Below are 26,107 nucleotides of genomic sequence, written 5' to 3' on the forward strand. Positions count from 1 at the left end.
TTTATAACTTCTATGAGTGGCTGAAATGTGCAGCCTTCGTGTTACAAAGGGTCTGACCAATGTGCTCTGGAAAATCTTCCTGCAGAGCATGACAGCATTTCTGCCTGGCTGTTTGCTGGATGTCACTGCCCTGTCACAGCGTGGCAGGAGGGAATGTGTCAGTACATCAGTTAATCACGCTTATTGTGCAGCATATTAGCATGAGCTGACCGTCACTGGTAAACTGTATTAATATACCAGGCTGTGAACTGGGGCAGCCGGAGAGCAGACACACGTTCCCTTCTGCGAACCCTGTTATAAGGAGCTGTAATTTTTGAGAGAGGAGAGGAATAAAGAGCTGGAACAATAATGTCTTAAATTGCTTTGTTGGGCTTTGTGAGAACCTGCTTGTCAGGACCATAACAGTGATGTTCATTTTCAGAGAAGGCTGAGGTGGTGTTTTGTTCCTTCTTTCAACTTTTTATTTTTGCTTTTGAAACCTTTTTGAAAGCACAAGAGACAGGGCTGAAAGAGATGGTGAGAAGGTACTTGTCTGACAGAATCACCTGCATCTAAACTGTTTCTAAGATTTATTTTTTTTGTCTAATTGTCACTGCATTTTTCAATGTTGTGTCAGTTAGTTTCCTCCTTAAAAACTCCTTCAACTAGATTTTGGTGAAATCGTGACCTGCAAGAGGGAGACAGTCACAGAGGTTTGGATCTTGTAAGGACGTTATATATTCTATAAACTTTATATAACATTCAACACATCACTTGCAAATGAGGTACAAAGTTGTTGCTGAAAGTGATGCCCTGTGCTTGCACAGTGCCAGTTCCCCTGGCATTGAAATTAATGAATGGTAATGTGCCAGCAGGCTGCAGAGCAAGTGCAATTTCTTAGCTCCCTTTTTTTGCTACTTTGTTGAGTGATAGTTTGTCTTTTGTTATCAGGGCAATCAAAAATACAAAACCTCTCCAGAAGGGTAGATAGAGAGATGCTAAAGGTTTGTACTTTCTCAAGCTCCACCTAGTGATGACAACCAATTTAGATGCTTGTGATAATTTTCTCAGCAATCTCTGTTTTGTGTATTTTGATCAGTGCTTGATGCAGTTAATACCAGTTTGACATTTGAAATATCAGTTGGAGTTAATGTTCCCTTAACATGAATACCAACAATTTCTTCTCTTCTTAGCTTTGTTGCAGGTTGTCTTCTGACTCAGACACCCTTGCCCTTCCATAGTGTTCATTCAGGTTTAGAAGGTTATTGTTAGGAGAAAAGTTTGAGGTTTTCCATGAAAAAAGTATTTCAGTTTTAAGAGTTAAAGTGCAATGATGGCAATAAAGGTGCCAGCTCACCGAAATGCTTGATACTGGCCTGATTCTTATCTCTTATTAATAGTCAGAGACATTTAATTGAATATAGTTGTCAGAACACTGGCAGAAGAGAAGCTTATACCAAGTTCATGGTCAGACAATAAAAATCTTAGGCCATCCCTAGCTATCTATTGGTCAGAAATCACAAATACGTTTCACTAGAGCTTACTGGCCTATTAAGAATGATGGCACTGTTAATTAGAGTTAAATTATGGATGGATTGCTTTTTATCATTATATGTCTAGAATTTCTTTAGATTAATAAGCAGTCATGCACATATGGAAGGAGAAATAGTTTCTTGAAACTATACCTGATGAATATCCGCAAAAATCTGAATTAATTAAAGTCAATATTGTTTTACTTGTTAGCCTTCATCTTCAGCACGCCACCACAGTTCAAAAAGAAGCTGTCGGTTCAAAAGCAATGTGCTCAGAGGTGATTTTTCTCCTCTAATTTTCAATAGACTGTGAACTTTCATTAATAGCACTTGAATATTACCATCATAGCAGAAATAAAAACAGCAGATGCCTCAGGGCAATTGCGCAGCTTTCCAGCAACGACGACAACAAATATTGTTTGCACGTTATAAATATCTTAAAAGTGCCACCAGATTTATTCATGTATTGATTAGTCAAAATGGAAAACGAGAAGCTGGGGCACAGCCTGGGGTTTGACTGCTTTCCCCTTTGTGGAGAGCTGGGAAACATCTTGATGTCAAGTCGCCTGGCGTGGGGTCGTATAATGGTGCTTCTTTGGACCAGTCTGTCTGTCTGTGTGCGTAGGATTTTTATTCCGAGGTGTGCCTGCCTCACGGAGCGTCAAAAGAGTCCACGGCTGTAGCAGACACGGGTGAAGTCTGGTTTGAGTGCCGAACGGAAAAGAAAATCGATTGAATGGCTAACATCGATTCTTCAAAATCAGCCAGGAAGAGTTGGCTTTTATCTTTGTGCTGGCACATGTGTTATGGGGTGCAGGTTCATGCTTGTTAGATAATCACCGTGTTTTGTTTCAAACTCACAACAGAAAAAGTCTGTTCACAAATGTAAACCTTTCCAAAGGGGCTGCTGCAAATCTGGTTGGCATTTAACCTGAGAAGAAGCAGATGCCGTTTCATTTTCAAATGTGGGTTGGTCTGGATGAGAGCACTATAGATCTGTCATTTCTTGTGGAGTTTTGGTTTTCTGGTTTTGGTCCAGCGTAAGTACAGCCCTTCAAACAGTTCAGGTACTGTCTTCAAACTGCTGTGAGTATGGGGCTGCAACTGATCTACGAGCTGTTCGTTAAATCGTGGGGGCTCTTGGCGTGGTCAGGAGGAGGAAGGGAACTGTGCTCCATTTCTGAAGCACCTCTTGTGAGACAAGATGTTGAAGGTTAACTGCCTAAAAATGCTCATACAAATCTGTCACTGAAACCCTGAGCTATGTAATGGCTTGTATGGAAATAATATTGCTCTGAATTAGCCTTTACGAATTCTTGCATGTGGGATGTTTTGTTTTAGGGAACTAGCAGGGTGAGTAACACAAGTTTTAAAACAGCCCAGCCCAGTTCCCTGCCTTCACTGGTGTTTCTCCAGTTGCTTGCCCTGGTAGGCTTTGTTAATGACTGAATTGGTAGAAGTACAACGTGGAAAAACTCTACTAGAAGCTGGGACTTTAATTTTTACAGCACAGGATACCAGTTGATTATTCAGACCTTGATTCACTGTTGTCTAATGCAGCAAACCTGATGCGTGTTAACTCCATTTGAACTCGGCCTTGCTGCAGACTCTCCCTGTGTCTGAGGCTGCAGACATTAACGCTTGGGTAAAGCAGCATCATCTATCTCATCCAGCTAATAGAAAACAGAAAATTTATCTGGATATTAGCTGAATAAATGATCATATCAGCCAACTCTGTGGATGGATGTTTTTGCAGAGTAATTAGTAATAAAATATTTAGCTGCTCATATTTAAGCACATGTTGATATATCGTGCTGACAATAAAATTGAGTATAAACCTTCAACAATGTACAGCTGTCTGGATGCAGTCAGCTCCTGCATTTTCACTGAAACAGTTATGTTCAACCCACATGTAATTAAAAAATGATTATTTTAATATGATCCTGTTTTCCTAGACTCAGCACTTACACAGGTGCTGTGGGGAAGCATTAATGGCAACAAAATAGTTTGTGGAGCAGAAACCAAGCCACAGAGTGCTGGGGGTTGTCTCAGTTGGGGGTGATCCATGTTTGACATAGGGAGGTAGGTTTGCCGTAGGCGCAGCCGTGGTATTTACGTAAACTAGCAGTGTCAAATTGAAAATATGACATTTAAACTTGGAAGAAAAATAGGCTGTGTATTTGAAACATTATACAAACTAAATGCTTAGTTAATTTTGAGGTCATGTCAAGTAATACATATTCATGGCCAACTCATTTGGGAGAAAAGAGGTCAGATTCAAGGAAATGTAAACTCAGGACTTTATGCAGAGTTCTAGATCTTGCTGAATGGCTTTTAAGGAACCATCTCTGAAATGTAGTGCAGTTAAATGTTTGCATATGCCCATGCTTTGATTGCTTTAATTAAAAAGGTGAAAGCTCTATGTAAACAAATGTTTGGTTTTTTAAAAAGGATTTTATTGGTATGACTAGGTCTTATACATTCCATGGCCTGCTGGTGCAACAAGTTTACGCCTTTTAAAGAGAGTGCATTGCCAAAAAAATGACTCGAATTGTTTTATTCATGGGGTTTGAATGACACCACTTGGTGTCCGCCAAGCCGAAGGGATGCACAGCTCCAGGGAGGGCTGAACAAGCTGCTCTTTCCCAACACCTGCAGACTGTAACGCAGCTGTAAGGCAGCGGAGCTTCTGTCTTGCCTGTTCATAAATGTGATAAATGTTCGTTTTATGGAGTTAACGCAAGGTTGAAAGCCTCTTTTTTTTTTTTTTTTTTTTTTTAATTATTATTGCTTAATTTTTCCCCTTGTCAAGACAGAGCGTTGGTGAGCCGCTTGATTACAACATGGTATTTATCTCAAAGCCATTTTTGCTATAACTGTGGAAACCAAACACTGTTTTGCCTGAAGCTGGTGCAAGGTAATCTCCTGTGCTGGGCTGGCTCCAGGCTGGACTGGCTCTGGTTTTCCTTGATTTTTCAGTGTAGACAAGACACGACTGTTTGTATCTGATATTTTTCTTTTCATTGAAAAATGTGCTGATCGTTTCTGGTAGTTGCCAACACGTGTTATTTTTAGTATGGACTTTCGAGTCACTCAGTTAAAGTTCTTATCTATAAAGTATGTGTAGTATATAGTTCTTTGCTCACGGTTGAGTTGAATTACTTGCATTGTTGTCCAGCTCATGATCTGTTCTTTAATCTAAAAATAGAGTTACAGTAGCGATCAGGTTACTGTTGAATATGACTATTGTACTTGTTGGTGTGTTATCCTTGTTTTTCTGTAATCTAGCAGTTTGTGTTTTAGCTTCTGCAGTACACACATCCTTTAGCGTTTATTTGGAAGAATCCAGCTCTACCTGCTAAATTGATCAGATGCCTAGAAAAAGGAAAACTTGTGAGCGCTGCCTACCTATTTCTGTAGTGAAAAGTCGGGGATCCAGTAAGGCGGCCATGGGCTATGGGTGTGAGCTGTCATCTTTTTGATCACTAAGGTACACAATGAGTTAGATGAACTCTTAAAAACCCAAACCTTCACAAGCAAACAAGCCCAACTCCATGCATCTGTAATAAGTCTTTCCAACTCTTACTTTCTTTATTTGCCCTTAGACTGACATTATTGTCAAGCTCTAATGGAGAAGTGGAAATCTAACAGCTTTAAAATCACACAGTGCTGTCTGCTGTGTGACCTTTTTCCAGTTGATGGTTCAATTTATTTAGGTGATAAAGAAAACACTGAGGCATGTGAAGTCTATCTTCCTGACAGATGTGAGCTTACTGAAACTTTTTCCTCAGCCTTTTCTCCTTCCCCACAGTCAGTCTTTTGTTTTTATAAAGTGATCCATATATTTTTTTCTTTGAGGTTTAAACGCTTTCTAATCTTTTCAAGGTTTACCAAATGGCACCTGGCTGTTGAAGGTATGGAAAGGCAAATTGACTGATAGTTCTTGAGATGTCCAAGAGAGAGATGTTTGTATTTTGTGTCAAGTGACACATGGCATATGCAAAAACCTTGGTGTGAAGTTTTACGGTTTGGTCAGGTCTATGAAGTTATTTAGAAAAATACCATTAAATATGGAAAATGAGGAAATATCCAGTAGTGCTGAGCCACAGTAACTGATGAAGATTACTGGTAAAACCTGGTCAGAACTTGCCCTGAAATCATGATGAAGACCTTCAAGATTGCTGCTGAAGGTGTTTGTGATTGATATTCAGCTGTGAGGCTCTGTTTCAATATCAGATTATATCTGCTACTGAGTAAAAATGGTTTATTGCAACAGACTTGTCCTCTCTACTGCTCTATTAGAAGGATGCTGAACATCTCCTTGCCAAGGTTTAGGCAGGGTATAAACCAGGCTGCTGGTAGTCGGCAGCTGTCACTGAGGGATTTGGTTGCTTTGTGCCCACCCCTGGGAACAACAAATTACAACTCCTATGAAGTTAAATTGTTTCACTTTTTTTCTTTTTCCTCCCAAATCCCAAGAAATCTTGAGAGTCGAAGGCTGCTTTCCCTGTCAGGAATCTTGTTTTGCATTGAAATGGCAGCATTTTGTAAGACACTGTAGGAATGCTGGTATCAAACCCTCTCTGCGAAAAGGTTTGGACTCCGTGGTGACTGGAAGGAATAAAAGCCCCAAGGTAGGCAACCTGCCCATCTTCTCGCTGCACCGAGGGATTCCTTAAAAAGCCAAGCCTTAAAAAGCCAAGCATTCTAGTAGCCCTGGTGATTTGCCAAGAGATGTGTAAGGGTGTTATAGGGAATTACCAGTGCAGAGAAATTGAATAGCTGTTCTAGAATATCCATTCTGGACTGATTATTTTGGAATGACACTTCTTTAAATTCCCCCTTTTTTTCCATCTTACTCTGGAATACCTTCTTTGTCCTAAGAGCAAAAATTCCTGAGCAATGTCAGAGCCGCATATCACAGGTTTTCTCTATCAGTAATGATACGTTAAATGCAAGGTGCATTAGGAGGATTTTTATTGAGTATCCCGTTGGAGTAGAGTAGATTCTGTCATGCACCACTGACTCATTTCAACTGGAATACCACAGTTCAGTAAAAGAAAATAAATGAGTCGTGGGTTTCTTACTTAAAGTGTGTCTGATATCATCTTTTGCAATAAAATTTTATGAGGGTGAAATGAATGTAGAGCGCTGATTAAATATTGGCAGCTCTTTTCCTCTTGTGTTGGGGTGGCTCTTTGAGCTTCACAAGAAAACAGCAGTTTTGGAAGTATTTTCAATAGATAAGCATTATTGAATTAGAAACATCTATATCTACGGTTAGATGTTTTCTCCTGGGTTTTGCAATGCTGTCTGCTTTGCAGGCAGTCTGTTGGGTAAGCACACCCAGGTTTACTGCAGATCATTTTATCTGTGGTAGCGCAAGCCACTCATTTGAACTTTAAAGCTAAGCTGGTGATTTAAAAAGAAATATTTAATTTTTTTTGTCCGAACTGAATTAGGAAAACTTTCTCCAGCCTGCTGTCTGGACAGATTGGTGCCAATAGGAGCTTCCAGCAAAGCAAAGCTGGTGAGCAGCTGAGAGCACTGACCTCTGTCATTCAGGCTACAATATTCGGGAAGGATGTTTTTCTACAAGTGAGGTGAACAGGGACCACCTGAAACTGTACAAAGACATCTACAGCCTCCTGCAGTCCTGTCTGAAACAGTGGGACGTGACTGGTACAAAAGTGCCAGCAAATGTCCCCAGTATTCCCATGTGCTTTTGCGCTGATGAAATCATATCTTGGCCAGTGCGATTCTCTGCCGGGAGACAGCGGACAGAGCTAAAATGAATTGTAGTGGCAGAAAAGCGTTTTCTTTCTAATATCTCAAATCTTATGCCTCAAAACTTAAGCCTTGGTTTAAAAAAACAAAACAAAAAAGCCCCCACACAACCAACCAGTGGATATATTGGTTAGGTTTGCTTCTGTGTGCTCTTTTGGACAGTGGCTAGTACTAAGAATCTTTATACAGCCCTGAACTAGTATTTCCCAATATTAGTGTTAATAATAAAGTGGAGTGTCCACACCAGGCTGGACTTTATAGAAACGACCAGAGCCTGTGCTGTTTGAGCGTGACCTGGGCTACCTTCTCTGGCTTAGTTTCTTGGAGCCCCTCTGACAGCAGCCAGTGCCGTGAGCGTGGACCTACTCGCCTGTGTAAAAAATGCCCATAATTCACACTGGTCTAACACCAGATAAACAGCTCTGGTACCAGTCACTAAAGGTGCTGTAGCATAGTTTCATGGGTGTAAACGTACACCCACATGTATGTGAAATGTAGATGACGGTGATGTTTAGATCTCACCTACTGTCCTACATTTACAGACAGCGTCTTAGTCTGGATTAGCCAAACGATTATCTAATGGTTGTCTCCCTGGTGTCGTACTGCTGCAGAAGGTTCAGCTCCTGTTTATGAGCCTCTGTGCTCTTTTGGGGCCCAAAAGGAATCTTGGCAGAAAGGAGATTGACTGGGAAGAGTAAGGAGGGCTGCAAAGGAGAGAAGCTCATCTTGGGGCCCGTGTAGATACTTCAGATACCACAGGGAGTGTTGAAAGCAAAGAAGGGCCCAGCTTTGCGTTATGGGAGCAACAAGGGTTTGGAAGAGTTGGTTTTAATCCTTTAGTTTCCATGCTCCTCAGTATTGGTTTTCTTGCCAGTCTTCCTGGTCCCTTTGATACAAAGCAGAGACTTCTCTCTCAGCATCAGTGTGCATCTTCCAGTGGTTTCAAGGAGCTGTGGGTAAGGCTTTTAGTGAGGAATTCGGAGCTCAGCTGTCTTCATGCATTGCCAGCACATTTTCCTGATTTGAGCTCACGCTGCTGCATGTGTGACGTATGTCAAGGTTGGCAGGAAGTTTGCAGGCCTGGAATGCGGTTCGGACGCGGGTATCCTCCCGGATGGAGCCGCTTGAGCGCACCGGGTGCCAGCAGAGCCAAAACAGTAAAGCTGCAGCAAAGCAAATGATCTCTGCAACAGGCAAGGAATGTCACCAGGACAAGGCTGCCATTGTTGAGTTTAAAAATGAAGCTTCCAGGTTAGAGGGTTTTTTGTTGTTGTTTTTGTTTGGTTTTTTTTTGTGGTGGTATTTGGAAGTACAACTCTTTTTTTTTCCTCCCCACTCCATACATCTCTTCCTGCAGCTCCCGGAGCAAGTTGCTCTTTTCCTTCAGGGCATAGGGGGAACCAGCTGCAATTACTGTCTGCAGATCTCAACGCTTGCTGCCCCGTGCTAGAAAGTCCAGCTGCTACTGGCAATTAAAGACATTTAGCAGTTCCCCCCCGGTGTAAATTCTCACAGAGTGTAATTACTGCCCCTTCCCACATCCCACCCCCAAGGAAGTGGAATTTCAGTGGTGTAGCGTTGGGGTTTTGTCTAATACACTGCATCTCCTGTTGGTCTCTGGGAGTTCCCAAAGCCAGTCTAAGAACCTCTCCTCTTGTCTTTTCAGCAAAAGCAGCTTTCATTTCCAGTAGCATCCATCCTGTTCGGCAGCAAGTTCAGTTCAGCCTGGGGGCTTTGATCTTCATTGTTCTGGCCCGTCTTGTCCTATTTGTTTAGAATTGCATTTGTCATCGTTTAGTGGGACTCATAAATGGTAACATTTCCTCCAGGAATTCAGGTGTTGATGTAGTATCAGAAGGTGACCGTGCTACGTGCTTTGTATGTTTTAAAAATTATATGGGTTTGAAAATATGACATTTGCACACATACAGAAGAAGTTGCATGTAAAGCAGACCAGCACATATGTGATGAGTTTCACGTTTTTGTTCGTTTGTTTAAAAATATAAATACGGAAGTACCTCTTAGATAAAACGGGTAATAATTCTTCTGCCCTTCACGTGGGGGCTGTAGAGTTTCCTGGAATCTCTAGAGAAGACTTGAGAAATGCAAGTTATTGCTGGATTTCCCCTTCCTTTACAGACACAGCGCTTGGCTGACGCCCTGTGAAATGTGTACCAGTTATCAACGTGTTTTCAGTTGCAAGGGTCATTCAAAAATTCCTTTTCTCAGCTGTTCAGGGAGAAAATTCATGGAGACCATTGATACCAGAAGAATCTGTCATGACAGTGTTTTCTGTGTTTCTGTTTAGAGCCTTTGCAAAGAGGCTACTGAAATATTAATAGCTTTCTGCTTTGTGAGCCATCACATTGCAGTGCTATGGTCTGTGTATCCTTTCCATGTTCCCAAAACACACGTGGTTTAGATGTCTTTCCTATATTTTAATACAGAGTGGCTGGTTGAGTGGTCAGTGTTCTCCCAGAGGAGCCAAAACTCACTTCATGGATCAAGAAAATAAAGGTCTATAAGGCAATTTACCATTCAGGCTATTATGGAGGAGGGTGATTTAAAATGTTATAGTGGCTTGGAAAAAAAAGAAAACCCCAGAGCAGTGATTAAAAGGCTTGAAATGACTGAGTTACCGCAACAACTCCTTTTCCTCTGTTGGGTCTGTTGCAGAGATGTGGAGCTCAGTGATACCTCTTTGCAGGACTGGCTTTGAAATTAAGAGTAAGAGATCATTTATTTAATAGACAGCATTAAAGATTGAGTTTCTGATGAAGCAAGTTTGGTGTTAAACACTTTTCAGGTGAACCATTTACTTATGTAATTATCTCTCATTTACATTATAATAAATGTTTCTCCGGGGAGTTTAGCCAATCATGAAATGCAATTAATTTTCAAATGTTCTTCAGCAACAATTGATCCTCCAGAGACCGAGCCCCCTAGTCCGTGTGTACATTTTTAAACTCTCCTGCTAAAGGGAAGCAGTTTCAGTTTGGTTGGTCACGCCGTTGTTAAATTTTAGGGTTTTTAACAGAGTTTCATCCATGCCTATCACTACAAGTCTGGAGTGCTAGGCTTCATACTGAGGTTGTGCAGGCCTGGTATCTCCCCTTAGTTTCCAGAGCACTGAAGAGGTTGAGGATGCTGTTCTTCAAATTAAGCCCAGGACTCACTTCAGTGAAAATGGAGTTTAAATGCTCTTGGTTTCTGTTGCTGACTCTGATTGCTGTATGATACTGGCCAGAACATGTACTCAGCTGTTTTGCAGTTTCTCCATATGTAAAATGGGAGTAACACAAACCTCATGTCTCTAAGGTGTACGTGGAGATGTATTGCTGGAAGGGACTGGTTGGTGACTGCATATGATCTCTGCACGGCAGTCTTCGGTGTCATGCTGCTTAAGTTTACTTAATTCACTTTCTGACATGAATGTCGTTGCATTCACTTTTGTTCCAAGTCTTATTAGCGAGCTGATAAGATAAAATAATCTGTGGAATTCCACCTTTTACAACTCTACTTGGTCCAACAGCTTAGGAGGCTTTTCAAGCATGGATTAATTTATTATGGCATTCAGTTTTCAGATGAATTGCTGCTGTGGTTGGAGTAAGGATCTCCGTTTGAGCTGAGCTGGCTTTTTAAAAGCGAAAAGGGACAAAGTGATGTTTGTAGCCCTCACCTACCCCAAACAGACCTGTTTCTGCACACTGGCTCAGTTTTCTCTTGGGCCCCGATGCAGATCCTGTTCCAGCCAGGCTGGGTTGCAGTGGACAGATGGGTTTGGGTTGAAAAGGGCTCACAGCCGCTGCAGAGACTCTCCAGCCCTGAGCGGTTGCCGATCCAAAGCAGTGGAACCTGCAAGTCTCACGTACTTGGAGGCTGAAGAGGATGAAGAGCTTTTTTCCTTTTGTGTTTGCAAAATCCAATGTAGGAAAGTCCTTGCCAGTGATATTCTCTCTTCATAGCAAACAAATAAAACCACTTTGGTTGAATTTGTGCGTTTTCCTGAGGCTTTCTCTTCAGCCAGGGTTAAAGAGGAAAGCAAACTTTATTTACTGATGTTCCTTTCACAATGAGTCTGGCATGATGATATTATCTGTAAATGCATCTTTGGGCATCAGATGTCTTTCCATTTATTTAGAAACATGATAGAAAGATCGTCTGATATGGGAATGAATACTTGACAAATTCCTGTACTCTGTTTTGTTGCCTTGGCATATATATGCAGCTCAGAATTAGTCCGTATCTGTTACATCATCCCATTTATTTCAGCAGAATACCAGTGCTTTTATTTTGACCGACAAATTTTGTTACTTGCTGTTTACAATGACCTCTAAATGTTCGACAGCAGAATGTGATGTGTTGTGGGATGCAGTTCCCCCACATCTGCTTGCTCTGGGCCGCCTGTGGTCATCTTGGAGGTGCCTCTGAGACTGAACCCCCAATTTAGGTCTGAGTTACTCCAGCTGTTGATATGTTGCCTATAAATACAGGGCAGCTAGTGGGTTTTGGGTAGTGTGGATTTTATAAGCACCTACACACAGATCACAGTCGGATCATTATGTTGATCTAAACCATTTTGTAATCCTCTGCAATCTGGGTTTAGAGACTGTTATTAGTGTCACAAATAAAAGCTTGTGACTTCTTTAGTTCTCGGGATAAAACACACATACTTTCAGAGAATTACATATTAAAAATAAAGCAACATAAACATGTAGGAGTTGAGGATAGTTATCCCACTTTTCAAGACTGAGTCCTGAATTCACAAGATTGCAAGAGAGAAATTGATTAATCTGATTTTCATAGTCAACCGCATGCTGAAGGAGAAGCCGAGTTAAACCAGGAGGACAAGTCATGGAAGGAAGTCTTTTAAAATGTCTTTTTATCTCAGTAACTTGAAGATTTAAACATAGCTACAAGGAAGTGTATTTTATTTGTGTTTGTTTTGTTTTTTAAACTGAATGTATATCTTCCAGGAAGGAAACCTCCTTTTGCCTAGATAGGTCTCAGATTTAGAGGTAGAAAGGTGCTTAAGACTTCTATTTTCTAAGCTCATGAAAAGCCTCTTCAAAATTATAGAAAAGGCACCATAGAAGCTGTTTTCAGCCACCATTAGCATTCACATTTGTGTTAACTGGCCTGCTAACTTTTATCTTCCCATTACAGACAAGTAGCTTCCAGCCTCCGTTTTTGAGAGGAAAAGCAGGCCGGGTGTGGGAAGGACAGCAGGCATCTCTGTGACGGGTGCAGCTCGGTTTGGCCTGCACTCTGCAGGGTGATTAGATATTGCGTCTGACCAGCAGCCTGGTCCTAATCCGCTGTTGGATTTCTGCCCGCAGGTACCTGAAGGAGTTCCGCACGGAGCAGTGCCCTCTTTTCGTGCAGCACAAGTGCACTCAGCACCGGCCCTACACTTGCTTCCACTGGCACTTTGTCAATCAGCGTCGTCGCAGATCTATCCGCCGCCGGGATGGTACATTTAACTACAGCCCTGACATTTACTGTACCAAGTATGACGAGACCACAGGAATCTGCCCAGAAGGAGATGAGTAAGTAAAGACTGCACCCTGCTTTTCAGGCATTGGGCTTTTGGGATCAGTCCAGGTGATGATTCCAGCCAGTTCTTGTAGAGATGAGGCAAGCCAACACTAAAGCAGCTTTGTGACATACGTAACGTGAGAACAGATGTAAAAACTGTAATAGCAAGCCGAGTGCTCCTGGCCTGCTGCTGAGATGATACTAAGGGTGACTTGGATGGGAATTCAGCTCTTGCATCGTTCACTGTCCTCATGAGCCGTGGCATGTTCAGCAAACCCAGCTCACTGACAAACAGGCTCAGAAAGACTCTGTCAAATAATACCTGTTGCTCACTAGCAGGGTAGTGTAGTTTTTCACAGATTGAAGAAAGAGGGGGAGCTCTGTCTTCCCCCTGAATTATCTATCCCCAGCTTTTAAAATCATAATAGTTACTTTCCAGTTTGTTTTGTCTTCCTGAACTTTTAAGAAGCCAATAGTGAAATGACAGGTACCCAGAATAAGGCAACATGAGGAAGTGAGTGTGTTTTATTGGGTCTTCTCTCCCCGTGACTGCGATAAATTTAACTGGAGCAGAGTTGCAAGTGTTTCTGCTGTAGATGTGGCAGACTCCAGCAATTAGAGGGTTAATCTAGTAATAGAACTTTAGCCACGTGACAGATATGGAAGAATAAATAGTGTAGCCAAACTGTGGTCAAATATAGCGAGTGTTTTATAGAGTTGCTATAGAAAGATGGAATCTCAGTTCCCTTTCATGGTGCCACGATAAACACACAGAAAAATGCTATTTATCAAGAAAACAGTAATTTTTTTACCTGATTAAGTAAAGATCTTTTGACTATGGCAGAACAGAATAATCTCAGCCTGAGGCCTTGGTTTCAATACTTTATTTCTTGTTAGAAGAGAACCAGAAGGGACTGGAAACAGGATATTTGGGGGCTTTGGCTTCAGGATCACTCGTTCATATGTGGCTTGAACTCAGTTAATGAAAAGTGTTGCCATCTTGGAACTCTTTGCTGATATGTAGTTTTAGCTTGATGCTGCAATATCTAAACTTGACCTATTCCATCTAGTTGCGGTGTTTTGGGTTTTTTGTGTGTGTGTGGTTTGGTGTTTGGTTTTGTTTTGTTTTGTTATTAATTTTCTCAGTGTAGATTGTTCTTTTTCTGCCTAAGAGGGGAAACAAACAATCAGTTAAAATGGTAGTATTGTAATTCTCCTTTCTTGTCCTGTGGTCTGCATAAAGGATGCGTCTGGCTATAGATAGACTGTTGTAGCCCTGTTAGGAGCACATCAGCAGGAAACAGTAACAGCACGAAGTCTAGATGGGCTGCTGAGGAAATGGTATGTGCCATGTGATGTCCCTTCAATCATAGCTAGTATATCAGAATGCCTTGAACAGTGTCCTTGCTCTTTTCCAGATCTCTGACAGTCACTAGACTGGAATAATAAGCTGCTGCTGGTTTCATAATCCCATTGTCTCTTTGGGAGGAAAACCATTTCGTACTGTGTGGTGACAGTTTTAGGGGTCCTGTGTAGCATTTGAAAACGAAGCATGAGAGAAGGGGCAGAGTTAGCAAAGGTGTTGTCAACTGCAGCATCCTGTATTGGCAATATATCTTCTGGTAGTGTTGAGTCCATCACCTGTGTGACTAAACTGGGGCTGTTCTTCCCCTCCTTCTGTACCTCAGGTGTCCCTTCTTGCATAGAACTACTGGAGACACAGAAAGGAGGTATCACTTGCGCTACTACAAAACTGGAATCTGCATTCATGAGACAGACTCCAAGGGAAACTGCACAAAGAACGGCGTCCACTGTGCGTTTGCTCATGGGCCCCATGACCTACGCTCTCCAGTGTATGACATCAGGTTGGTAGAGGCTGCGGCTCTATAAGAAAAGGGTTATTTCTGGACTCTTATTGAAGGACAGTACTACTTCAGTGTGAAATGCTTAGGGTTAGAATGATGATGATGATGTATCTCTTCCTAATAAGGCAAATCTACAAAATATTCAGGTAGGATACTAAAAATGGGGGAAGAGAGCACACTTTAAACTAGTTGTGCTGTGGTTTGGAGTTTGGAGGGAATGAAGAACATGTATTGCAGTTGCTGTTCGACTGAAGTCATTCTGAGAAAAAAATGCATGAATGAAATACACCCACTCAGGAATTGTTGCTGTGTTCCTGTATGTCAGTTTTTATACACATTTGTCTGTCTCTTCATCTGCTCAGTCTGTATGTTCATTTAACTCTGTCCATGAAGGGAGCTTCAGGCGATGGAGGCTTTGCAGAATGGTCAGACGACATCAGAAGGTGGCATAGAGGGTCAGTCTGCAGTCGCTGCTAGCCATGCCATGATTGAGAAAATACTCAGTGAGGAGCCTAGGTGGCAAGGTGAGTGTCACTTAGGGTCTCTGGGGGCTGGGAAGTCTGGTGGTTGTGAAGTACATGCTCCTGTCAAACTTCTGTACAGTAAATGCAGGTCTTGGCCATCTCCCAGTCACTGGTTGCTTCTTTTGCAGATACAACGTATGTGTTGGGCAATTACAAGACAGAGCAATGTAAGAAACCGCCCCGTCTCTGTCGCCAGGGTTATGCATGTCCCTACTACCACAATAGCAAAGACAGAAGAAGAAGCCCAAGAAAACACAAATACAGGTACCATGGTCCTGGTATTTTATTTCCTATCTGAGTGGCGAGGTGTAGGAGAAATCTGTAACGCAGGATCTGGGATTTTATCCAGTTGATAGTTTTTTAGTGTGTCTCCAAGGCCTGTACTGACAGACGTGATGGACTGTTATTTCTGCCTAGGAGACAGGATAACAAACTAAAGGAGTTTTGCTCTATATAGGAACCACTATCTCTAATAAATGACTGTTGCTAAATCATGTTACAACTCTGGGTTTATGGCAAACAGAAACTGTGTCTGGCTTCCCCTTACTGTTTAAACTCCTGCATTAGAAAGCAATGCAAGAGAGAGAAAACAAAAGCAAGTTTTAATCCCCATCTAGAAACAAACTCGCACAGCAGTGTTTTCCTGGTAAAGGGTTCAGAATCATCAAGCTGCTTGCTGTGTGTGCCTGGTGATGGGCATTGTGAGGCACGATGTGACCAGTGCTGTAGCTGGACATGCATTCCTAACCAACTAAAGACTGTGCTTGAGGCACCAGGGTGTTCTTGTCACTTAGCTGTCGCTGGATTTTTCAGCATGCTGCATCTCCCTGAACACATTTCATCCAAGTTATAGGCCCTCATTTCCTCCAACACAACAGAGCTTTTGTTGTGGTCTCAGTGGGGCTTTTCCTTAGTTCCTTTAAAAAAAAACAAAACAACTTAAGAGCAGACCAGAAAGCCAGGAGAGAGAATACCATGGGTGTTCTCGCTTCCCTTCCCTGCCTCTAATATTCACAGAAATCTTTGAATTGGCACTGAAATAATGTACTTTTAAAATTAAATAAATAAAAATCAAAGGAACTTTAATCCCAACCCCTCCAGGAGAAACAGAAACGCTAAGCCAGTCTTCAGGCTGCAGACTTGTGCTTTCTGCCCCTGCCTGGGCCCTTTGGGAAGGGAAGAGGCTTCTCTACTCAGTTCTGCTGGTTTCCCCACCCCCAGCTGATGTGGCTGCCATTCATGCAGGCATCTGCTGCTGCTATCTGCTTCCCTCTGCTGTTGTTTGAGGGAATGGTTAAGAGCATAAAGAGTGGTGGAAGTAGGTCACAGCAAAAATTCAGAGCTGGGAAGAAGAACTGTTCCTGACTGGGAGAAAGAAAATGGACTTGCCTTTTCCCCAGTGACCTGACTCAGCCTCTTTTCCACATGACCACACTATAACCCTGGAAACATACCACTGTAAGGGTATTATGTGTTTTAGGATTAGCCAATTAACTTATTAGCTTTCTATGAATGTACAGTTCCAAAACAGAAACCAGACCCAGCATCTCTGACACTAATCATATCAGCTGCTAATATTGTTAAGTTATGTTGGTTCAGGTTGCATTATTTTAGATGGAGAGCTAAAGCTAAGCCACGTTTCTTTCATTGGGAAATTGGAAGAGGGGGAAGAAGATGCAACAGCAGCAGGGTGGGGGCTGGGGAAGCAGCAGCCAGCCAAACAGATTGTACAGCTGAGGGTGGGCAGCTGATTGAAGAAAGCAAAACTCAAAGCACTTTTGTGGGTCTGATGCCTTCTCCTGCTACCTTATTTACACAGATCTTCGCCGTGTCCCAGTGTGAAACATGGAGATGAGTGGGGGGATCCCAGTAAGTGTGAAAATGGAGACTCATGCCAATACTGCCACACTCGCACAGAGCAGCAGTTCCATCCAGAGGTACAGTAGCCTGTTCGGTCCATTTGGTAGCTGGCTAGGAAAGCAGAAGGATTCCAGGCTTATGAAGTATGTGAGTGTGCCAGCTGGGAGAGTGTGCAAGCTGCTTGTGGTGTGGTCCTGAGATACAGAAAAACTGCATGCTGGAAGTCAGCTGAAATTCAGCTGCTTGACAGGGGTGCCTTTTCATTAGGTAGACCATATGGGAGGAGGTAAGAATGGGGGAAAACTGAAGTGTAAGAGCAGTCTTAGGTATGGGGTCCTTCTGAAGCATGGTGTGGGTTTGCAGGTGAGCACACAGCATCTGTTTCCTTGAGGAGGAGTTCTTGATTGATGACAATTGCACTAAACCATAGATACCCACAAACTGGTGCTAAAAACCACAAAACTCTTAGTTGTGAGCATGCCCAGAGCATTCCAGTATCTTTACAGAAAGTGTAATTAACACCTTGTCCTAGTATGCTTCATGTTACAGTGCTGAAAAGCTTTGTTGGGCCGCTGTCGGCAAAGTAACCATTGTCACTGCCTGTCAGATTGGGGGACAGGGGAATAATCCATTTCCCACAATCATTGTCAGTGGTTCGTTATTTTCCTTGCAAACATGTGGCTATAGCTTTTTGTGCTGTCATCTGCCAACTGTTTCCTACCTTTTACTGTCTGTAATATCCCCGGAGCTCCCAGTGAGACTGGAGGGACTTGATGGAAAGGGTGAACTTTGGGTGAGCTGATGTGTGATGGGTTGATGTTTGGGTGAGCTTAGCTGCGCTGGGCATACTTTGGTGTGTCTGGAACTACAGCGGGTTTTCCTTTCTTTGGAGCAAAGTACTGGAATGGTCACCCTGAACGCTGACCTTTGTGCCTTTTATCTGTGTTTCTATCTTAATGTTCAGTCTCTTCATAGTACTTTTGTACCTGGGCTGCTGGTCACTGTTTTTTCCTGTTCATGTCTTGTGGTTTTTTTTGTTGTGTTTTTTTTCCCATCCTTAGATCTACAAATCCACCAAGTGCAATGACATGCAGCAGTCTGGCAGCTGTCCCCGAGGACCCTTCTGTGCCTTTGCACATGTAGAACGTACGTGGGCTACTTCTCTGTATTTCATAGATACTTGAGCTATGCACAGCTTCTGGCCAAAATAATTTAAAATATAGGACGACTAAACTGGAGCTTCTTTGAAGGATTTTCAAAACCAGAGTATTAACTTCGATAATTCTTCTAAAAGCGTGCTAGTGTGGGAGGTGGTGGCAGAGCTGAAGGCGATATGTGGTCTGTGGGACTCATCTCTCACTGAACTGTGACTTGAAGTATCTCCCTCTGTTTCTTGTCACTTCTCTGTATGTCAGTTTAGGAGGACTGGAACAGAGAGAGCTGCTCCTCTTTTGTGCATGGATGAACTACCTAGCTAAGTTTCAAAGTGTTTTAAAAAGCTGAGGATAAAATTGCTACTTACAGATAATGTATTGATCCATTTCAAAAACTAAATACTATTTTGCTATTTATTAAGTTTTACTTAAAGTTTAAATCTTTAAGTCAGGATGGAGAAGGAAAATAGGCAGCTTTTTTGCCTGCTTTTCCTCAAATCCTCTTTTCTCTCTAGCTCCCTGATTTTTATAGGGCATTATTTCAATCCTCGTCATCTGTAAACTAGTGATGCTGTTTTGGTTGTGGGAGTTCTGTATTTAGGTGGGTACTAACATTCACAGATAAATGACTAGCTCCTGCTCCTGTGGCTCCTCAGTTTCTGCGCTCCAGTCTTACAGTTGAATTTGCAGCAATTAGAGCAGGTTACTCAGAAGTCAATAGATTAGCTCTGATACTGACTCACTACATGGCCTTGAGCAAATCTCTTTGTTATTTGGTTATCTTTTGTAAATGGTGGAATTAGTAATTGCTGCCTTTGTCAAGGAATGGTGAGAGTAAATTCCCTACAGGTTATGCAGTTCCTTTTATAGGAAGCCTTGTTGACAAGCAGTAATTACAGCTGGGGCTGTGGGCTATAATGGTCCAAAACACAGTCATGCAACTGCACAGTATGATCCAGCAAGCTTAAGAGAGAATGAAATCTTGATAAAGAAACAGCGTTCAGCAAACTCCCTTGTGTATAGCATAGTATTTTTCTTTAGGAGATGCCTTATTTCTAACAAGATTACTGCCCTTGATGCTATAGTACTTTAAAACCAGAGTAACACTCTGTGACACTCAGGTTATTTCTTGTGCTGTCATATGGAATAGTATCTTTTAGCCCTTTTTTTAGCAAGGTGAACACTGAGGGCCTAATTTCATTAAAATGACAGGAATCCATTTATTGTATCTGCTCTTTGTGTAATTATTAGCAAGAAATGTGTTGAAACGAATACTTCATAGAGATTGCAATACAGGCATAGTATCAGTTATATAATTTTTGTAAAGATGCTGGGTTGTGTTAGATGTAAATACTGCAGGTCTACAGCATCTCTACTTTACCTTCCAAATCAATGACACTTTCTTTTTGTGTATGTATATTACTTTTCTTCTGATAACGGTTTGTATGGAGCACAGGTGGAAACTTACCTCTGTGAGCTAATTATAATGCACGCATCAACTTTGTGCCTAGCATTGTAGGAAGCTCTGCTTAGTTCAAGACAGCTGAATGAATAACACTCAGTTCACACAGGGAGGATATTTTGGAGCAGCCTTAATGGACTAAAGAGCAGCACAGGGTACAAGTGATGACACTAATAGTGTAAGGAATTTTAGTTAAGTAGTAGCTATTTGCCAGACGAGATTTCTCCTGACTTCTATACTTAGAAGCTTGTGGAATATTTTTGCTCTCAAGAATATCTAGGTATTCTTGTTCCTAAATGTCTTGTGTTCCATTGCAATTGTACAGCTTTTAGTAATGTTCTGTGTGGTTTTATTTCTTTCAGAGCCTGTACTCAATGAAGATTTACAGCAATCTTCGGCTGTATCTAGCCCAACACAGACAGGCCCTGTGATGTACATGCCATCAGCAGCTGGTGATTCTGTTCCGGTCAGCCCTTCTAGTCCACATGCCCCAGACCTTAGCAATGTATGTAGCACTGTGGGAAGCTTTGTCCATATTTTATAAATCTGGGTTTCTCTGAGTCATTGTACTACTTTCTCCCAAGAAGAGAAATCTCAAGTATCCAAAAGCCCAAAGGTGATGACATTTTTCTTTCAGATCTCAGCTGCAGACTTTTTAGAGAGATCTATTTGTTTGGAACACACAGTTCAGTGGCTTTAGTATTGTACTCTCACCTATAAAATTTCTAAGCCTTCCTTTCTGTGCAAAGTTTGTTGATGTATTTTCAGGAAAGTGGAATACATCCGCACATAAAGTCCAACTCCTTCCTGCCTGGAGGTACATATTTGGCTTAGTTTCCAAGTACTCTAATTAAAGGCTGTGAGCCAATAACCTCTAAAGTACATAACTACAATTGAGTTTGTTTACATATGTAATCTCAGAGGCTTAGCCTGTGCATATTGTGTGTTGCATTATAGGATATCCTTGATTCCCTCCCCCTCCTACTTTTGGAGATAGCTAAACTCTGGAATAAGATTAAGTAATGCCCCAGATTGTTAGTGTTACTGTATTTTAGTTGTATGTACAAGAAGGGAGCTCTTTAAATGCTGAATAGATACATACAGCCAGATTAGAAGCCCATGGAATGCTAGACTTCTTCATTTTTGCTGAGTTTCTTTTGTTCTTGTTCGTTAAGTCTTTCCTGTTTGCACTGCTGTTGATAAGGTGTGTAGCCTTTTCAAATGGTTGGTCGGGGTTTTGAGAAGGTAAAATGACGTGACTTTAACTCATTTGAAACTGGGTGGAATGAGGTGAACTCATTTAGGACCTCTGTTTTATCTTATTACCACTCTTTGAAAAGAGACACTAATAGTTTGATTTATTAGTGCTAAAGTCATCCTCACAGTTCATAGTTATCCAGAATTTGATTGCAGCTAGATTTGAATCAAAACTCTGACCGTAGTATTTTATCTCATTAAATAACACTGTGGAAAACAATAAAAAGCGAAACCCCTTCATCTTTTAAATGTGTCATCTAAATTCTCTGAAAACTGCAATGAAATTGAAGATATCTTCCACTTAATAGACCGTTTAGGTCTTTCCTGTCCCAAGCTCTTAGTCTTTTAAACAGTCTTTCCTAATCCTTGGGTATATGCCAAATGGCAACACATGTCTTTCTATGACTTCATCACTCCACAGGGCATCTGCATGTAGCTTGCAAACAAATATGGCTTTTCTGGTGAGCATTTTACATGATGAATTAATCAGAGAAAAAGGTCCCTCTAGCAGCCAGCCTCACATGGCCTGTTCTGTTTTGTATTTGTACTGTAGGTGTGGAATAAATCAGGAACTCTGCCAACTAGCCCCACCTCCACCACAGTGAGTAGTATCTTTGTGACTGTAGGGAAGCATGGACAGCAGAATGTCTGTATGAAAATAAAATCAAAACATTGTAGGATGCTCCTTCTTTCTGGTGCCAGCCCAGCCTGTGCCACGTTTGGATCTGTGGTAGCAGTAGCTGTCTAAATATTGTCTGAAGCAGAGTGATGCTTGCCAGTGCAGGCAAATTATTTCTTGTCCCAGAGAAATGGGATACCTGCATTGATCCAGGTAGGCGCTTTCTCCAAAACTCATCTTAATCTCCTTTGCTGCTGTCTGTGGCTTCATCTACAGTGCAAACTAGCTTTGTTGCATGTGGTTGTGATCCCTGGTTATAGTCCAAAGAAAGGGACTGTTGGAAATCCTTGGGTTTTTTAATGCAGTAGTTGATACTTGGCTTGTGCCTGCATTAAAAGTTTCAGATTTCCAACTGGAAAGCAAAAGATACAGTATTACAGGTACCTCGGATGTGCATGGTTCTTCTCACTGCCATAGCACCTTTCCAGGTTTCACAGTAGTACTCAGAGTGCAGACAGGATCCCCTGTAGCCTGAGGAAAGGAAAGAGAGTTTTGGTCAGGTTTGGAAACTTGGTCAGTGGCATCTGAGGCCTCAACAAGAATAAATGTCACTAGAGCTGTAGGGTGTTTTTTATAAGACTGCACTCCAGTATGAAATAACAACAATAAAACCGTAATTGTGGGACTGTATAAATCCAGTATGTACTGGAGCTTTTCCCTGGTTTTCAGTTACTGTTTACTGGAAGCTTGTATGCTTGTGTTGACTGTCAGTATAATCGATGCACAACCAGTGATATGAATGAGCTCATCTGTGGGATGCCTCTTCGAGTCGTTGCTGCTGGCTGTACTTTCCTGACACTTGTTCCTTCTATTAGATTCTTTGTAGGAACAGCAGTCTCGGAAGCCCATCTAATATATGTGGGTCTCCTCCTGGCGCCATTGGAAAGCCACACAGCTTGGAGACCATTGGTTTTCCTCCAGACTCAGTAACAGCAGCCGGCAGCTACAAGAAAGCACCAGGGTTTGAGCGAGAAGATCAGGTGGGGGCCGAGTATTTGAAGAGTTTCAAATGCCAGGTTAGTAGGGAATATTGGCTGGAAGAGTTGGGGGGGATGAGAAGAAATGAGAAATTGCTCAGTCTAGCTTGAATGTATTTTTATTTTTTGAGGAACACAAATGAGAAAGCGCTGTTCTCATTAGCAGTTCTCAGGTCTCTGCTGTTGCTTTCAGCCTCCCTTCCAGTCTCTTCCATCTTGCATCTGTTCTTGTCTGCCTAGCTGCCATCACACACTCAGTTTGTAGAAGTCAAGCTGCTGCTTGTTTTCCCAGTCCCTCACAACTTCTGTCCTGTGTTGACCTTGGGCAGCTTCCCACATATCACTTCTTGCTCTTTCTTTTTCCATATTTAGGTCCTTGCCAAGAGTTGCTGTTTCTTTTGCTGTATTGTCTCATGGAAACTCATCCTTCCTTCTCTGTTCTCACTCCGAACTCTTACCTTGATCTCCGTGACTTGGTTTGTCTTCTGTTTTCACCATTCATTTCTGGGATGTATTGAAAATGTCACGTTGGTTGTCTCTTGCTTCTCTGGCTGCATCATTCTGATCCTTGCCTCTCTCCTGTGACTTATGTATTAGATTTGAATTCCTCATCCTCATTTGAAGAGCCCTCTGCAATCTTACCCAACCCATATCTCTGACATTCCCTCTTAACCCTTTTGGATATCCCAGTCTTGCCTTGCTGCTTCCTCAGTCTTCTCCTTCTTGGTGTCATGCCTTATTCAGCCTAGAACAGTCTTTCCATCTCTTCTGCTGCACATGAGTTTTTCCACAGTCAGCTTCGTGTTGTGAATTTCCTTTCTTGATACTAGAATTAGTAGTTTCTCTGCACCATCCCTTCCACGTCAGCTGAGCCCAACCCAGAGCTTGGGTCTCAGATTTTATTTTTCACTGGGTTTGTAAATGTTAGAGAACAACATTTAGGGGAAGGAATAGCTACTTTTCTGAAGAAGCAAAAATATTTCTTACAAGCTCTTTAAAAAAATTATATATGTATAGATAAAAAGGAATAGAAATACCTGGTCTATGTTGCTTGAAAACAGAGGTGACAAGAAATGCTGCTTTCAACCTGGCTATGTTTAAACTCTTTGTCTGTAGCATTAAAGAAGCTAGCCTTAATAAGCTCATGTTGCTGCATTAGTGTTGCACTGCTGTGAGAAAACAGTGGAAATAGCCTGTCCAGACAAGGTCTTGCATAAAGTGGTTGGATTTAGAAGCAGACTCTGTGGGTTTTGTTTTATTTATGTTTGCAACTTTGGGAAAATCTGACCGAGCTTTGCAGTAGGACTAGTCTTGAACACTGTTTAGCCTAATTAAAATGATTTAGTGACAAATACAGATTAAGCTACATGCACGTACGCTTTCTTATAAATGCTTCCATTGTCTCTCTCAGTGTGGATGTGGCTTAGGAAATTGCAAATTGATGCAACACGTCTTTGGGGGTAAAGAGCAGACCATGCTGTGATCCTGGCGCTTCTTGCAGGCACAGCAGCTTGTAGCAGTTGTTTAGAAACAAAAGGGAAAAACATGCACTCGTTCTCTGTTGCCTGTGCTGCAAAGGAGGAGTGAACCCAAAGCCAAAGGACTGAGAGAACCCCTGTCTCCTGCCAGCAGAGGCAGGGTGCCAGGGAGGCCCTGCTCCGGAGAAAATGGGCAGCAAGCCTAAACCAAGGAGAAAGGGGATGGAGCATGAATAGGACTTTTAAAAGGAGGGCCAGATGATGAGCGTTTGTGTCTGAAGTCCAGGCTGTGCTACAAAGATAATGTATTCAGGTAGCTTCTTACTCGTGTGACTTTAATTAAGCAAAAACCTATGTTAAATAACTGGAAAAAAAAGGTGTTAAAATATAGGTAGAAGTAATCACAGTTGCCTTATGCTAGGCCTCTACAGACAAATATATAGGTGTCTCAAAAGTGTCCTGATTTAATTTTCTCTTAATCTATAATTACTTACTTTTAAAAATCGTCTGTAATTCCCTTTGGCATCAGAGATTTTCATATACCCTGTAAATCAGACCAATAATTAGGCATTTAACTTTGTTCACTTGTATTTGAAAAGTGAAGAGACACCTTGGCTCAACTCTGCAGTAGTCTCGTCATTTTTCCTCTGTAGAATGAGAACAAATAGTTTCTATCTTATTAGAATGAAAAATGCACCTTCTGTGTTAATAGGTTCCACATAGTTTGTGGTAAGGCCGAGCCAGCGGTTAAAGCTAAAAATACTTTTCCTGAGTCCCAAAAGATTTAGCAAGCTGGAAAACTGCTGGCTGCACTGGAAGGACTTAAATGCCATTACCGGGGGATGTTCCCAAGTCCTGACACACAGCACAGTAGGTTTGTTCCATTCTGGTCAGAAAATGCTTAGTTTTACTCATAATTTATGTCCCCTGTTTTCTTCTCTGACTGCAACAGAGTGAATTGGAGAATTTCAGGCTGCCCTTTGAATTTCTGTCTTGATGTTCGCCCTTTTTCATGTTATGCAGAGCTGAAGGAGACTGGCTTAGTGGTGACAGTTTTTTCGTTCTGGTTTTCACTGGTGTTACTTGAATTCAAGACAGTGGGAATTGCGACTATCTTAGAAATGTGTTCACTTTTTCTCCTTCTCAAAGAAAAAAACCCAAACCCTTCCAGTGCGACTTAACAGTGGCAGAGCCAGCCAGCTCCATTGGCAGGAAGCCTCTCGGTGGGGGGGACGTGGCTGCGTATGTGCCTTTGCTGTAGCTGCTGACGGCTGTTGATAGCACATTTTGTGTTCAGATGAGTGTCAAACAGGGTAGGGATGTGTTGTATAATTTAGCAGGCGTGTTATCAGACGCACACAGATGCGCTAACGTAACACATCTATTGCACACAAAGGAAAACAAGCCTGTGAGGGGTTCAGTGGGAGTTTTGCTGCATGTAAATGTGCTGTATGTTGTTCAGGGAAGTGTGAGAGGATGGTGCCCATTGCAGAAGGATCTTGCATCCGTATTTCAGCTGCCTGTTTGCCAGTCTTTGACCTCCCCATCTGCCTATAGGCAGAGAGCTGAGCAGAAAAAATGATTTAATTAAGTAAAACCAAGGGATGAATTCTTCTGCTGCTCTTTCGCCTGTCTGGTTATGTCATCCCTCTCCAGCAATCATTTATCTTTTTTCATAAGACTGTTCAAGCCAAAAAGTCAAGGCGTATCGCTTCAGGTCTGTGTGGCGTCTCGTGCGCTGCTGTTGCACATCGCGCCTTAATCTCCCCCGTGGAGATGGTGACTGCCTGCATTTGCAATAAAAACGATCGAGCAGACTCTATGCCTGGAATATATCTCCGATTCAGACTCGGGGAGGGGGTTGGAGAGCGAGTAAACAAGCAGCCCTGACTCTTGGCACTTTCCTGCTCTGTCTCGGTGCCTGCAGGGTGTGATTGATCTCCCTGTGCCTTCTGCATGTAGCAGCCTGGGAGGAGCAGAGCAAGGCCTGCAGAACAGACCGTTACACACTGACA

General features: G+C 42.1%; 1 protein-coding gene across 10 annotated transcripts in view; it reads left to right on the plus strand.

Annotated features, from left to right (window-relative positions):
- The window catches only part of UNK (unk zinc finger), a 45,418-nt gene that overhangs the window by 5,903 nt on the left and 13,408 nt on the right, over positions 1–26,107 (plus strand). For 4 of the 10 annotated variants that reach the window (XM_065034095.1, XM_065034100.1, XM_065034093.1 and 1 more), the window contains exons 2-10: positions 12,638–12,847; positions 14,525–14,701; positions 15,095–15,225; positions 15,354–15,489; positions 17,045–17,162; positions 18,147–18,231; positions 20,064–20,206; positions 21,512–21,559; positions 22,453–22,653. In XM_065034095.1, the coding sequence (XP_064890167.1) occupies positions 12,638–12,847; positions 14,525–14,701; positions 15,095–15,225; positions 15,354–15,489; positions 17,045–17,162; positions 18,147–18,231; positions 20,064–20,206; positions 21,512–21,559; positions 22,453–22,653 (1,249 nt within the window). The remainder of the gene's footprint in view (positions 1–12,637; positions 12,848–14,524; positions 14,702–15,094; positions 15,226–15,353; positions 15,490–17,044; positions 17,163–18,146; positions 18,232–20,063; positions 20,207–21,511; positions 21,560–22,452; positions 22,654–26,107) is intronic. The other 6 variants (XM_065034101.1, XM_065034098.1, XM_065034099.1 and 3 more) reach the window with 2 other exon arrangements.

The sequence above is a fragment of the Columba livia genome, chromosome 18 (genome assembly GCF_036013475.1).
Source record: "Columba livia isolate bColLiv1 breed racing homer chromosome 18, bColLiv1.pat.W.v2, whole genome shotgun sequence".
Lineage (NCBI taxonomy): Eukaryota > Metazoa > Chordata > Aves > Columbiformes > Columbidae > Columba > Columba livia.